This window comes from Anomaloglossus baeobatrachus, chromosome 8, assembly GCF_048569485.1.
Source record: "Anomaloglossus baeobatrachus isolate aAnoBae1 chromosome 8, aAnoBae1.hap1, whole genome shotgun sequence".
In the NCBI taxonomy this organism is placed as follows: domain Eukaryota; kingdom Metazoa; phylum Chordata; class Amphibia; order Anura; family Aromobatidae; genus Anomaloglossus; species Anomaloglossus baeobatrachus.
The window spans coordinates 61,153,101-61,167,819 of NC_134360.1; the positions used below are offsets into that span (position 1 = coordinate 61,153,101).

Below are 14,719 nucleotides of genomic sequence, written 5' to 3' on the forward strand. Positions count from 1 at the left end.
GGGAGACTTTCCTGTCTAGGGAAGTTGTCTTCCCGTCCCATTGGCGGAGAATGTCCCATTGAAGTGGGCGCAGATGAAACTGTGCAAACGGGACTGCCTCCATTGCTGCCACCATCTTCCCTAGGAAGTGCATGAGGCGCCTTAAGGGGTGCGACTGACCCTGAAGGAGAGACTGCACCCCTGTCTGTAGTGACCGCTGCTTGTTCAGCGGAAGCTTCACTATCGCTGAGAGAGTATGAAACTCCATGCCAAGATACGTTAGTGATTGAGTCGGTGCCAGGTTTGACTTTGAAAAGTTGATGATCCACCCGAAAGTCTGGAGAGTCTCCAGCGCAACATTCAGGCTGTGTTGGCATGCCTCTTGAGAGGGTGCTTTGACAAGTAGATCGTCTAAGTAAGGGATCACCGAGTGTCCCTGAGAATGCAAGACTGCTACCACTGCCGCCATGACCTTGGTGAAAACCCGTGGGGCTGTCGCCAGACCAAATGGCAGAGCTACGAACTGGAGATGGTCGTCTCCTATCACGAAACGTAGAAAACGTTGGTGCTCTGTAGCAATCGGCACGTGGAGATAAGCATCTTTGATGTCTATTGATGCAAGGAAATCTCCTTGAGACATTGAAGCAATGACGGAGCGGAGGGATTCCATCCGGAACCGCCTGGCGTTCACATGCTTGTTGAGCAGCTTTAGGTCCAGAACAGGACGGAAAGAGCCGTCCTTTTTTGGAACCACAAAGAGATTGGAGTAAAAACCTTGCCCTTGTTCCTGCTGAGGAACAGGGATCACCACTCCTTCTGCTTTTAGTGAGCACACCGCCTGCAGAAGGGCATCTGCTCGGTCGGGATGTGGGGAGGTTCTGAAGAACCGAGGCGGAGGACGAGAACTGAATTCTATCCTGTACCCGTGAGACAAAATGTCCGTTACCCACCGGTCTTTGACCTGTGGCAGCCAAATGTCGCAAAAGCGGGAGAGCCTGCCACCGACCGAGGATGCGGAGAGATGAGGCCGAAAGTCATGAGGCAGCCGCCTTGGAAGCGGTCCCTCCGGTTGCTTTCTTAGGGCGTGAGTGAGCCCGCCAGGAATCTGAGCTCCTTTGCTCCTTCTGAGTCCCTTTGGACGAGGAGAATTGGGTCTTGCCGGAGCCTCGAAAGGACCGAAACCTCGACTGCCATTTCCTCTGTTGAGGTTTGCTTGATCTGGGCTGGGGTAAGGAGGAGTCTTTACCCTTGGATTGTTTAATGATTTCAGCCAATTGTTCACCAAACAGTCTATCTACAGATAGTGGCAAGCTGGTTAAACATTTTTTGGAAGCAGAATCCGCTTTCCATTCCTTTAACCACAAGGCTCTGCGCAAAACCACAGAATTGGCAGACGCTATTGAGGTACGGCTTGTAGAGTCCAGGACAGCGTTGATAGCGTAAGTCGCAAATGCAGACATTTGCGAGGTTAGGGACGCTACTCGCGGCACTGCTGGACGTATGATAGAGTCCACCTGTGCTAGACCAGCTGAAATAGCTTGGAGTGCCCACACGGCCGCGAATGCTGGAGCAAACGACGCGCCGATAGCTTCATAGACAGACTTTAACCAAAGGTCCATCTGTCTGTCATTGGCATCTTTAAGTGAAGCCCCATCCTCCACTGCAACTATGGATCTAGCCGCAAGCCTGGAGATTGGGGGGTCCACCTTTGGACACTGGGTCCAGCGTTTGACCACGTCAGGGGGAAAGGGATAACGTGTATCCTTAAGACGTTTGGAGAAACGCTTGTCCGGGTAAGCATGGTGTTTCTGGACTGATTCCCTGAAGTCAGCGTGGTCCAGAAAAGTACTCAGTTTACGCTTGGGATACCTGAAATGGAACTTCTCCTGCTGTGCAGCTGCCTCCTCTGCAGAAGGGGCAGGGGGAGAAGAAGGGAATTTTGTTACTTACCGTAAATTCCTTTTCTTCTAGCTCCTATTGGGAGACCCAGACGATTGGGTGTATAGCACTGCCTCCGGAGGCCACACAAAGCAATTACACTAAAAAGTGTAAGGCCCCTCCCCTTCTGGCTATACACCCCCAGTGGGATCACTGGCTCACCAGTTTTAGTGCAAAAGCAAGAAGGAGGAAAGCCAATAACTGGTTTAAACAAATTCCCTCCGAAATAACCTCGGAGAACTGAAAACCATTCAACATGAACAACATGTGTACCCGAAAAACAACCAAAAATCCCGAAGGACAACAGGGCGGGTGCTGGGTCTCCCAATAGGAGCTAGAAGAAAAGGAATTTACGGTAAGTAACAAAATTCCCTTCTTCTTCGGCGCTCCATTGGGAGACCCAGACGATTGGGACGTCCAAAAGCTGTCCCTGGGTGGGTAAAGAAATACCTCATGTTAGAGCTGCAAAGACAGCCCTCCCCTACGGGGAGGCAACTGCCGCCTGCAGGACTCTTCTACCTAGGCTGGCGTCCGCCGAAGCATAGGTATGCACCTGATAATGTTTGGTGAAAGTGTGCAGACTCGACCAGGTAGCTGCCTGGCACACCTGTTGAGCCGTAGCCTGGTGACGCAATGCCCAAGACGCACCCACGGCTCTGGTAGAATGGGCCTTCAGCCCTGATGGAACCGGAAGCCCAGCAGAACGGTAGGCCTCAAGAATTGGTTCTTTGATCCATCGAGCCAGGGTGGCCTTAGAAGCCTGCGACCCCTTGCGCTTACCAGCGACAAGGACAAAGAGTGCATCCGAACGGCGCAGGGGCGCCGTGCGGGAAATGTAGATTCTGAGTGCTCGCACCAGATCTAACAAATGTAAATCCTTCTCATACCGATGAACTGCATGAGGACAAAAAGAAGGCAAAGAGATATCCTGATTAAGATGAAAAGAGGATACCACCTTCGGGAGAAACTCCTGAATGGGGCGCAGCACTACCTTGTCCTGGTGGAAGACCAGGAAGGGAGCCTTGGATGACAGCGCTGCTAGCTCAGACACTCTCCGAAGAGATGTGATCGCTACCAGAAAAGCCACTTTCTGTGACAGTCTAGAAAGTGAAACCTCCCTCAGAGGCTCGAAGGGCGGCTTCTGGAGGGCAACTAGCACCCTGTTCAGGTCCCATGGATCTAATGGTCGCTTGTACGGGGGTACGATATGACAAACCCCCTGCAGGAACGTGCGCACCTTAGAGAGTCGTGCTAGACGCTTCTGAAAAAAGACGGATAGCGCCGAGACTTGCCCCTTAAGGGAGCCGAGCGACAAACCTTTTTCTAACCCAGATTGTAGGAAAGAAAGAAAGGTAGGCAATGCAAATGGCCAGGGAGACACTCCCTGAGCAGAGCACCAGGATAAGAATATCCTCCACGTTCTGTGGTAGATCTTAGCGGACGTGGGCTTCCTAGCCTGTCTCATGGTGGCAACGACCCCTTGGGATAATCCTGAAGACGCTAGGATCCAGGACTCAATGGCCACACAGTCAGGTTCAGGGCCGCGGAATTCCGATGGAAAAACGGCCCTTGGGACAGTAAGTCTGGTCGGTCTGGTAGTGCCCACGGTTGGCCGACCGTGAGATGCCACAGATCCGGATACCACGCCCTCCGTGGCCAGTCTGGGGCGACGAGTATGACGCGGCTGCAGTCGGATCTGATCTTGCGTAGCACCCTGGGCAAGAGTGCCAGAGGTGGAAACACATAAGGGAGCCGGAACTGCGACCAATCTTGCACTAAGGCGTCTGCCGCCAGAGCTCTGTGATCGCGAGACCGTGCCATGAAGGTCGGGACCTTGTTGTTGTGCCGGGACGCCATTAGATCGACGTCCGGCCTTCCCCAGCAGCGACAGATTTCCTGAAACACTTCCGGGTGAAGGGACCATTCCCCTGCGTCCATGCCCTGGCGACTGAGGAAGTCTGCTTCCCAGTTTTCTACGCCGGGGATGTGAACTGCGGATATGGTGGAGGCCGTGGCTTCCACCCACATCAGGATCCGCCGGACTTCCTGGAAGGCTTGCCGACTGCGAGTCCCCCCTTGGTGGTTGATGTATGCCACCGCTGTGGAGTTGTCCGACTGAATTCGGATCTGCTTTCCTTCCAGCCACTGCTGGAAGGCTAGTAGGGCAAGATACACTGCTCTGATCTCCAGAACATTGATCGGAAGGGTGGACTCCTGCTGAGTCCACGTACCCTGAGCCCTGTGGTGGAGAAAAACTGCTCCCCACCCTGAGAGACTCGCGTCCGTCGTGACCACCGCCCAGGACGGTGGTAGGAAGGATCTTCCCTGTGATAATGAGGTGGGAAGAAGCCACCACTGCAGAGAGTCTTTGGCCGTCTGGGAAAGGGAGACTTTCCTGTCCAGGGATGTTGACTTCCCGTCCCATTGGCGGAGAATGTCCCATTGAAGTGGGCGCAGATGAAACTGCGCAAACGGAACCGCCTCCATTGCCGCCACCATCTTCCCGAGGAAGTGCATGAGGCGTCTTAAAGAGTGCGACTGACTTTGAAGGAGAGCCTGCACCCCAGTCTGTAGTGACCTCTGCTTGTCCAGCGGAAGCTTCACTATCGCTGAGAGAGTATGAAACTCCATGCCAAGATACGTTAGCGATTGGGTCGGTGACAGATTTGACTTTGAGAAGTTGATGATCCACCCGAACGTCTGGAGAGTCTCCAGTGCAACATTCAGGCTGAGTTGGCATGCCTCCTGAGAGGGTGCCTTGACAAGTAGATCGTCCAAGTAAGGGATCACAGAGTGTCCCTGAGAGTGCAAGACTGCTACCACTGCCGCCATGACCTTGGTGAACACCCGTGGGGCTGTCGCCAGACCAAATGGCAGAGCTACGAACTGAAGATGGTCGTCTCCTATCACGAAGCGTAGAAAACGTTGGTGCTCTGTAGCAATCGGCACGTGGAGATAAGCATCTTTGATGTCTATTGATGCTAGGAAATCTCCTTGAGACATTGAGGCAATGACTGAGCGGAGGGATTCCATCCGGAACCGCCTGGCGTTCACATGCTTGTTGAGCAGTTTTAGGTCCAGAACAGGACGGAATGAGCCGTCCTTTTTTGGCACCACAAAGAGATTGGAGTAAAAACCTTGTCCTTGTTCCTGAAGAGGAACAGGGACCACCACTCCTTCTGCTCTTAGAGAATTCACCGCCTGCAGAAGGGCATCTGCTCGGTCGGGATGTGGGGAAGTTCTGAAGAACCGAGGCGGAGGACGAGAACTGAACTCTATCCTGTACCCGTGAGACAAAATGTCTGTTACCCACCGGTCTTTGACCTGTGGCAGCCAAATGTCGCAAAAGCGGGAGAGCCTGCCACCGACCGAGGATGCGGAGGGAGGCGGCCGAAAGTCATGAGGCAGCCGCCTTGGAAGCGGTACCTCCGGCTGCTTTCTTGGGGCGTGAGTGAGCCCGCCAGGAATCAGAGGTCCTTTGCTCTTTCTGAGTCCCTTTGGACGAGGCGAACTGGGGCTTGCCCGAGCCTCGAAAGGACCGAAACTTTGACTGCCACTTCCTCTGTTGAGGTTTGCTTGATCTGGGCTGGGGTAAGGAAGAGTCCTTACCTTTGGACTGTTTAATGATTTCCGCCAATTGCTCACCAAACAGTCTGTCTCCAGATAATGGCAAGCTGGTTAAACATTTTTTAGAAGCAGAATCTGCTTTCCATTCCTTTAACCACAAGGCTCTGCGCAAAACTACAGAGTTGGCGGAAGCCATTGCGGTACGGCTCGTAGAGTCCAGTACCGCATTAATAGCGTAGGTCGCAAACGCAGTCATTTGCGTAGTTAAGGACGCCACTTGCGGCACTGCTGGACGTATGAAAGAGTCCACCTGTGCTAGACCAGCTGAAATAGCTTGGAGCGCCCACACGGCCGCGAATGCTGGAGCAAACGACGCGCCAATAGCTTCATAGACAGATTTTAACCAAAGGTCCATCTGTCTGTCATTGGCATCTTTAAGTGAAGCCCCATCCTCCACTGCAACTATGGATCTAGCTGCAAGCCTGGATATTGGAGGGTCCACTTTTGGACACTGGGTCCAGCGTTTGACCACGTCAGGGGGAAAGGGATAACGTGTATCCTTAAGACGTTTGGAAAAACGCTTGTCCGGATAAGCATGGTGTTTCTGGATTGATGCTCTGAAGTCAGAGTGGTCCAGAAAGGTGCTCAATTTACGCTTGGGATACAGGAAATGGAATTTCTCCTGCTGGGCAGCTGCCTCCTCTGCTGAAGGGGCTGGGGGAGAAATATCCAACAGCCTATTGATGGCCGCTATAAGGTCATTTACCATGGCGTCACCATCTGGCGTATCCAAATTGAGTGCGGTGTCAGGGCTAGACTCCTGATCACCCACCTCTGTCTCATCATATAGAGACCCTTCTCACTGAGACCCTGACCCGCGTGATGACGTGGAGGGTCTCTCCCAGCGAGCTCGCTTAGGCGGCCTGGGACTGTCATCGGAGTCAGAGCCCTCAGCCAGTGATGCCTGGGACCCCCGTGAAGTACGGATTAGTTCCAACTGAGGGGGACCGGGGAACATAGGGACAGTAGTGTCCATGGTCTGAGCAACTGGCCTGGACTGCAAGGTCTCCAGGATTTTTGTCATAGTCACAGACATTTTATCAGCAAAGACTGCAAATTCTGTCCCCGTCACCGGGGCAGGGTTCACAGGCGACTCTGCCTGGGCTACCACCACCATAGGCTCTGGCTGACGAAGTGCCACTGGGACTGAACATTGCACACAATGAGAGTCGTTGGAGCCTGCTGGTAGATTAGTCCCACATGCTGTACAAGCAGTGTATACAGCCCGTGCCTTGGCACCCTTGCGTTTTGTGGATGACATGTTGTTGTCTTCCCAGAGCAATATAGGGTATACAGCCACGAAGCGACCGTACAGTGCAGTATATATATATATAGATATCTGGTACAGGAAAAAGTACACCAATACACACTGTGGCACAAGAGGGGCCAGCACTAAAGTGCTGCTTACCGCCCGCTAAACGCGGGTGTGTGGTCGCCAGAAATCCCTAGTCTTGGGTCTCCCAGAGCCTGTGTCCGTCCTCCAGCCAGAACTGCATGCAGGAATGGCTGCCGGCGTCCTGTGGAGGGGGGGGCGGGCCCTGGGCGTGCCAGACCAAAAGCGGGAAACCTGCGTCCCACTGTGCCAAGTGAGAGGGCTGGAGCATGTAAATAAGGCTCCAGCCCTCGGCGCTGAGTAAACGTACAGCGTCTCTCCCCTTCCCTGATTGACAGGGAGGGGGCGGGAACGAAGCGGAGCTAGGCCGCAAAAGCCGGGGACTAAATTTATAAGCGCCGCCGCCGTAAAAGCGCGGTCGGCGCTAAGTCCCCGGCGCACTACAAGTCCCAGCCGCGCCGCCGCTCCGAGAGTGGCCGGCGCGGTAGTTCCCAGCACATGAAGTCACACAGCTAAGCTGCTGTGACTCAAACCCCAGCGTTACTGTCCCCGGCGCACTAACACACCCAGCAAGTCTGGTGTGTGCGTGCCCGCCTGAACGGGGACACAGAGTACCTGAAAGTTGCAGGGCCTTGTCCCTGAATGGTACACAGCTCCTTATCCATCAGGTTCACTGGGTCTGTGGATGGAGCCCGGCCTCAGGGCTTGGGGGCCGGTAAGATCCCACTTCCACAGAGCCCCTCAGGGGGATGGGGAAGGAAAGCAGCATGTGGGCTCCAGCCTCCGTACCCGCAATGGGTACCTCAACCTTACGAACCACAAGTGGGGTAAGAAGGGAGCATGCTGGGGGCCCTAGTATGGGCCCTCTTTTCTTCCATCCGACATAGTCAGCAGCTACTGCTGACTAAACAGTGGAGCTATGCGTGGATGTCTGACCTCCTTCGCACAAAGCAGAAAAACTGGTGAGCCAGTGATCCCACTGGGGGTGTATAGCCAGAAGGGGAGGGGCCTTACACTTTTTAGTGTAATTGCTTTGTGTGGCCTCCGGAGGCAGTGCTATACACCCAATCGTCTGGGTCTCCCAATGGAGCGCCGAAGAAATTTCCAATAGACTATTGATGGCCGCTATAAGGTCATTTACCACGGCGTCACCATCAGGAGTATCCAGATTGAGAGCGGTTTCAGGATTAGACTCCTGATCACCCTCCTCTGTCTCATCATGTAGAGACTCTTCTCGATGAGACCCTGATCCGCGTGATGACGTGGAGGGTCTCTCCCAGCGAGCACGCTTAGGCTGCCTGGGACTGTCATCTGAGTCAGAGCCGTCAGGCTGAGATGCCTGGGACCCCCTTGAATCACGGATTAACTCCAAATGAGGGGGACCGGGGAACGTTGCCGCAGCAGTGTCCATGGTCTGAGTAACTGGCCTGGCCTGCAAGGTCTCTAGTATCTTTGTCATAGTGACAGACATTTTGTCAGCAAAAACTGCAAACTCTGTCCCCGTCACCGGGACAGGGTTCACCGGCGACTCTGCCTGGGCCACTACCACCATAGACTCCGGCTGACGAAGTGGCACAGGGACCGAACATTGCACACAATGGGGGTCATTGTAACCTGCCGGTAGATCAGCCCCACAAGCGGCACAAGCAGCGCTTACAGCCTGTGTCTTGGCACCCTTGCGTTTTGCGGATGACATGTTGTCGTCTCCTCAGAGCAAGCTAGGGTATACAGCCAAGAAGCGACCTTACAGTGCAATATATATATACTATATGGTATAGAGAAAAAAGGTACACCAAAATAACACTGTGGCACTAGTGGGGCCAGCACTAAAGTGCTGCTTACCGCCCGCTTAACGCGGGTGTGTGGTCGCCAGAAATCCCTTGTCTGGGTCTCCCAGAGCCTGTGTCCGTTCTCCAGCCAGACTGCATGTAAGGAATGGCTGCCGGCGTCCTATGGAGAGGGGCGGGCCCTGGGCGTGTGCAGACAAAGAGCGGGAACCCTGCGTCCCCCTGTGCTCAGTGAGAGGGCTGGAGCATGTAAATAAGGCTCCAGCCCTCGGCGCTGATTAAACGTACAGCGTCTCTCCCTTGCCCTGATTGACAGGGTGGGGGCGGGAACGAAGCGGAGCTAGGCCGCAGAAGCCGGGGACTAAATTTATAAGCGACGCCGTCGTAAAAGCACGGTCGGCGCTAAGTCCCCGGCGCACTACAAGTCGCAGCCGCGCCGCCGCTCCAGGGGCGGCCGGCGCGGCAGTCCCCAACACATAAAATCACTCAGCAAACTGTAGTGACTGTAACCCCAGCGCGCAGCGCTACTGTCCCCGGCGCACTAGCACGCCCAGCAAGTCTGGAATGTGCGCGGCCTGTTTGGGGCACAGAGTACCTGAATGTCGCAGGGCCTTGTCCCTGAACGGTACCCAGCTCCGTATCCAGCAGGTTCCATGGGTCTGTGGATGGAGCCCGGCCTCAGGGCTTGGGGGCCGGTAAGATCCCACTTCCACAGAGCCCCTCAGGGGGATGGGGAAGGAAAACAGCATGTGGGCTCCAGCCTCCGTACCCACAATGGGTACCTCAACCTTAACAAACACCGCCGACATAAAGTGGGGTGAGAAGGGAGCATGCTGGGGGCCCTAGTATGGGCCCTCTTTTCTTCCATCCGACATAGTCAGCAGCTGCTGCTGACTAAACAGTGGAGCTATGCGTGGATGTCTGACCTCCTTCGCACAAAGCAGAAAACTGGTGAGCCAGTGATCCCACTGGGGGTGTATAGCCAGAAGGGGAGGGGCCTTACACTTTTTAGTGTAATGCTTTGTGTGGCCTCCGGAGGCAGTACTATACACCCAATCGTCTGGGTCTCCCAATGGAGCGCCGAAGAAAAAATCTTTGGTTCCTTTTCCTTATCAGCGCTCCACCAGACAGACTTCTTTTGTTTCTTAGAGTACAATATGAGGCACATATAGAGGCGTAGTGACGGCTGGAGCCTTACTGCTGGGTATGTGGGGGGACGGCAGTAAGTGGCATGATGGGCAGCTCCCCACCACAGACTCATCGCAACACACTCAACTTGATGTGTAAAGGAAATGCTATCATATAGGGGTAACTGCTGCAGCGCTAAACAAGGAGGTCGTCTACGTAGCACCCGCACCAGACATTCTGCCAGAGAAATTGCAGAAAACATCAGATGTAACGCTGTTATCTGAAGTCCTGACTATAGCCTGAGTGATTCCACAACCACGTGTGGGAACAAAAGCTTACGTGAGTAACCCTGCCCCTCACAATGAGAGTGGAAAACCCAAACAGCAATGCCAGAGCTTTATGGTGCTCTTACAGGGTTCAGCATACAGTGCAGTAAAGCTGAACAAGCAATGCAATGCTCCAGGCCAAAACCAGCAATAAATAAATAGGGAGGGGTTAAAAGGGGGTGATTTACAAATGTTGGATGTTTTTGTATAGTTTTCCTAAGCACTTTTTGACTTGGGCTCCAAACAAGGCAAGTAACAGAGAACCTCATGAATCATTCAGGACTATATGCCTCCTTGCCACACGACTGTGTGCATGATCCCATTCTGTGGAGCGCCATGACAAGTCCATGGGAGAGCAGTACCAATCCTGCCTGCAGAAGGGGAGAAGAATCGCCACCAGCCACAGTTACGTCCCACCCTGCAGTGAACACCAAAGTGGTCTGGCATTACAAGACAGGCAGACGCAGGAGACGGAGGTAGCAGGGGGGGGGGTGTGTGTGTTTAACCTGTTATTCTTCCATCATAGATCGAAGACCATCGTCTCCTGGTATGGTACCACAAAAGGCCAATGGAAGCAGAACAGCCCCCTCAGTATCACAAAATGTAAATCCCCTGAGAGAGAATGACAGCGGCATTTACAGTTGAAACCAGACGTTTACCTATACTACATATCTAAAAAGACACATCTGCAGGTTTTTCTCACTATCTGACATGAAATCAGAATAAACCTTTCCCGTTTTAGGTCAATTAGGAACCAAAATTGTTTATATTTACCCAATGCGAGAATTAAGCGGGCTTTACACGCAACGACATTGGTAACGAGATGTCGTTGGGGTCACGGAATTCATGACGCACATCCGGCCTCGGTAGCGACATTGTTGCGTGTGACACCACAGGAACGACTGGTAACTATCAAAAATCCCGATTATCGTTGCTGTTGCAGGTACGATGTTGTTCGTCGTTCCTGCGGCATCACACATCGCTACGTGTCATACCGCAGGAATTTGGAACAACATCGTACTTGCGGCCGCCCGCAATGCGGAAGGAAGAAGGTGGGCGGGATGTTACGTCCCGCTCATCTCCGCCCCTCTGCTTCTATTAGGCAGCCACTTAGTGACACCGCTGTGACGCCGCACGAACCGCCCCCTTAGAAAGGAGGTGGTTAGCCGGCCACAGCGACGTTGCTAGGCAGGTAAGTATAGTGTGACAGGTGTTAGTGATGTTGTGCGCCACGGGCAGCGTTTTGCACGTGTCGCACAACCGACGGGGGTGGGTACGCTCGTTAGCGATATCGCTAGCGATATAGCTGCGTGTAAAGCCCGCTTAAGGCTATGTTCACACAGTGTATCTTAAGATGCAGCATTTTTTGTCCCCAAAAAACACACCCCTGGCAAAAATCATCAAAAACCGCATGCGTTTTTGACGCGTTTTGCCCAATGCATTTTTTAAGTCAAATCTATTGACTGGAAGGGCTCAAAAACGCTGGAAAAAATGCAAAAAGAATTGACATCCTGCATCTTCAAAAACACAGCCAAGATGCAGACAAAAAAAGATGCACAATGTGGACAGCAAAATAGAAAGGTCATAGGCTTTGTTGGGGGAAGCAAATGCATGTATTTAGGTGAATCTTTGTGACCTCAAAAACGCAGTAAAAGATGCACTGTGTGAACATAGCCTTATGAGAGAGAATGTTTCAAGGCCTTTTTATTACTTTCTGCACAGTGCTGTTTTCCTCTCATTAGCATTTACTACCATTGCCCTGACACTATATGACTTGGATGAAACATTTTGGATCTCCTTCCACAAGCTTCTCACAATAGTTTGTGGGAATTTGGGCCCATTCCTTCTGACAGAATTGGTATAACCGAGCCATTTTAGTAGGTCACCTTGCTCGTACCGGCTTTTTCAGCTTTGCCCATAAATAATCAATAGGACTGAGATCAGGGCTTTCTGATGGCCACTCCAAAACATTGACTTTGTTATCCTTAAGCCACTCTGTAACCAGTTTGGCAGTACGCTTCAGGTCATTGTCCATTTGGAAGACCCATTTCTGCCTAAGCTTTAAGTTCCTGGCTGATGTCTTGAGATGTTCTTCAGTATTGCCACATAATCTTCTTTCCTCATGATGCCATCTATTTTGTGAAGTGCACCAGTCCCTCCCACAGCAAAACAAACCCACAACATGATGCTGCCACCATCGTGCTTCACAGTTGGGATGGTGTTCTTAGGCTTCAAAGCTTCTCCCTTTTACCTCAAAATGTAACGATGGTCATTATGGCCAAACAGTTCAATTTTAGTTTCGTCAGACGACAGGACTTTTCTGCAAAAATTAAGCTCTTTGTTCCTGAGTATATTTACAAACATTAATCTGACTTTTTTATGTTTCTTTTGGAGTAATAGCTTCTTCCTGGCAGAGTGGCCTTTCAGCCCATGTTGATACAGTACTCGTTTCACTGTGGATAATAACAGAATCTTACCAGCTTCCGCCAGCATCTTCACAAGGTCTGCTTTTGATCTTGGGTTGATATGCACATGTCTGACCAAAGCACATTCATCTCTGGTTCACAAAACCTGTCTGCTTCCTGAGTGGTATGATGGCTGAACATTCCCATCTTGTTTGTACTTGCTTATAATTGTTTGTACAGATGAATAAGGCACCTTCACCCAAGGATGAATCAGACTTGTGCAAATCCACAATTCTCTTCTGAGATCTTGGCTGATTTCTTTTGACTTTCCCATGATGCTACATAAAGAAGCAGTGTGTTTCAGGTGTGCATTAAAATACATCTACAGGTGTGTTTCTAATTAACACAGATGTTGCCAATAAACCTATCAGAGGCTTCCAAAGAGATGACATCATCATATGGGCTGTCCCATATTGTTTAAAGGCATAGTACTCTTAGTGTATGGAAACATTAGACTTTGCAGAAAGTAATAACAATGCCTTAAAACATTCTCTCTCTCATTATTCTGGCATTTGGGAAATATAAATAATTTTGGTTCCTAATTGACCTAAAATGGGAAAGGTTTATTCTCATTTCATGTCAGATAAAGAGAAAAACATGCAGATGTGTCTTCTTAGTGTATGTAATCTTCTGGTTTAAACTGTATAACACAACATATGGCCTGCGGTACGTGTCCTGTATCCTGCGGGGCTCCTATTCCGTGGTGGGTGGAGATACAGGGGAGATTACACACCAATACTTCTAGTTCCTATGGCGGTCTGTGTTCCTCCGCTGCCCTCACCTCTGGATATCGCTCGTGCTTCCGTATCCTCTGCTGCAGCGTCTTCTGGAAAACTCTCTGATCCACAGCTAAAAAGAGAGAAAGCTCAATGCAAAACAGTGAGGCGCCCGCAGGTACAACCCTCAGAAGGCGCCGTACCCAGGAGGTTCTGCTGCTCCCCGCTCTTCAGGGTGAGGCCGGACGACTTCAGCAGTTGCAGGAAGGGTCCGTCCTCGGCCAGCGATGGCTCCTGGGGTCTCCCTCGCTTAGTGCTCACACGTCGCTTCTTCATCTCTAAACACAAAGTCATATCTCAGAGACACAAAGCGGAAAAGTGCTGCGGGCGAGGCAGGGCTCAAGGCGCCCAAGGAGAGGGGCTCGAGGTGCCCGAGGGGAGGCAGGGCTTGAGGTGCCTGAGGGGAGGGGCTTGAGGCACCTGAGGGGAGGCGGGGCTCAAGGTGCCCAAGGGGAGGCGGGGCTTAAGGTGCCCAAGGGGAGGCGGGGCTCAATGTGCCTGAGGGGAGGTGTTTGAGGCACCCGAGGGGAGGAGGGGCTCGAAGCGCCTGAGAGGAGGCGGATTTCCAGGTGTCTGAAGGGATGGGCTTGAGGCGCCCGAGGAGAGACGGGGCTCGAGGTGCCCGAGTGGAGGCGGGGCTCAATGCACCTGAGGGGAGGGGTTTGAGGCACCAGAAGGGAGGGGCTTGAGGCACCTGAGGGGAGGCGGGGCTCAAAGCGCCTGAGAGGAGGTGGGGCTCAATGTGCCTGAGGGGAGGGGCTTGAGGCGCCCGAGGGGAGGAGGGGTTTGAGGTGCAACTGTATGAGAATAATTGAGTTACACACTGGGTATTTTATAATTTTGCTGACTGGAAGCACGACACAGCGAGGGTAGAGGAGTACTCTCTCCCATCGTGTAGAGAAGGGAGGGGGGAGTACTTACATTGTGTAAAGGGGGGAGTGCTCCCAACGTGTACAGGAGGGGGGAAGGGGAGAGTGCTACCATCGTGAACAAAGGGGGGAGGGAGCGTACACCCATCGTGTATCGGGGGGGGAGTGCTCCTATCGGACATACTCGGCTGTCGCTCCTCTGTTGCCGCCGTTTTCTGGCCTCGGTGCCGGCGCGGAGATACGTGCAGGGGGCGGGGCGTCCTCGTGTCGCTTTCCCGCGCTTCTCCTTGTAGCCAATCACATTGCGAAGTACGTGTCAGTCACGCTGATTTGGCCGTGCTGGGAGAGGCGGCTCCACATTCCCTCTGTGATCCGCTCGTCTGCCGGAGGTGTGTGAGGTCAGTCCCGGGGCGGCTGCTACTCTCCTCGGGCGGGGAGGCTCGGTGTGTCTGCGGTCTCTCCTCCGGGAGCGATGGCAGAACCGGGAGTTA

At 52.8% G+C, this 14,719-nt stretch overlaps 1 protein-coding gene across 2 annotated transcripts in view; it reads right to left on the reverse strand.

Moving 5' to 3' along the window:
- Positions 1–14,719, reverse strand: part of FANCD2 (FA complementation group D2) — a 208,250-nt gene extending 193,531 nt beyond the window's left edge. For both annotated transcript variants that reach the window (XM_075321714.1, XM_075321713.1), the window contains exons 1-3: positions 14,413–14,719; positions 13,503–13,637; positions 13,365–13,432 (exon numbers count right to left, since the gene is read on the reverse strand). In XM_075321714.1, the coding sequence (XP_075177829.1) occupies positions 13,365–13,432; positions 13,503–13,635 (201 nt within the window). In that variant the 5' untranslated portion in view covers positions 13,636–13,637; positions 14,413–14,719. The remainder of the gene's footprint in view (positions 1–13,364; positions 13,433–13,502; positions 13,638–14,412) is intronic.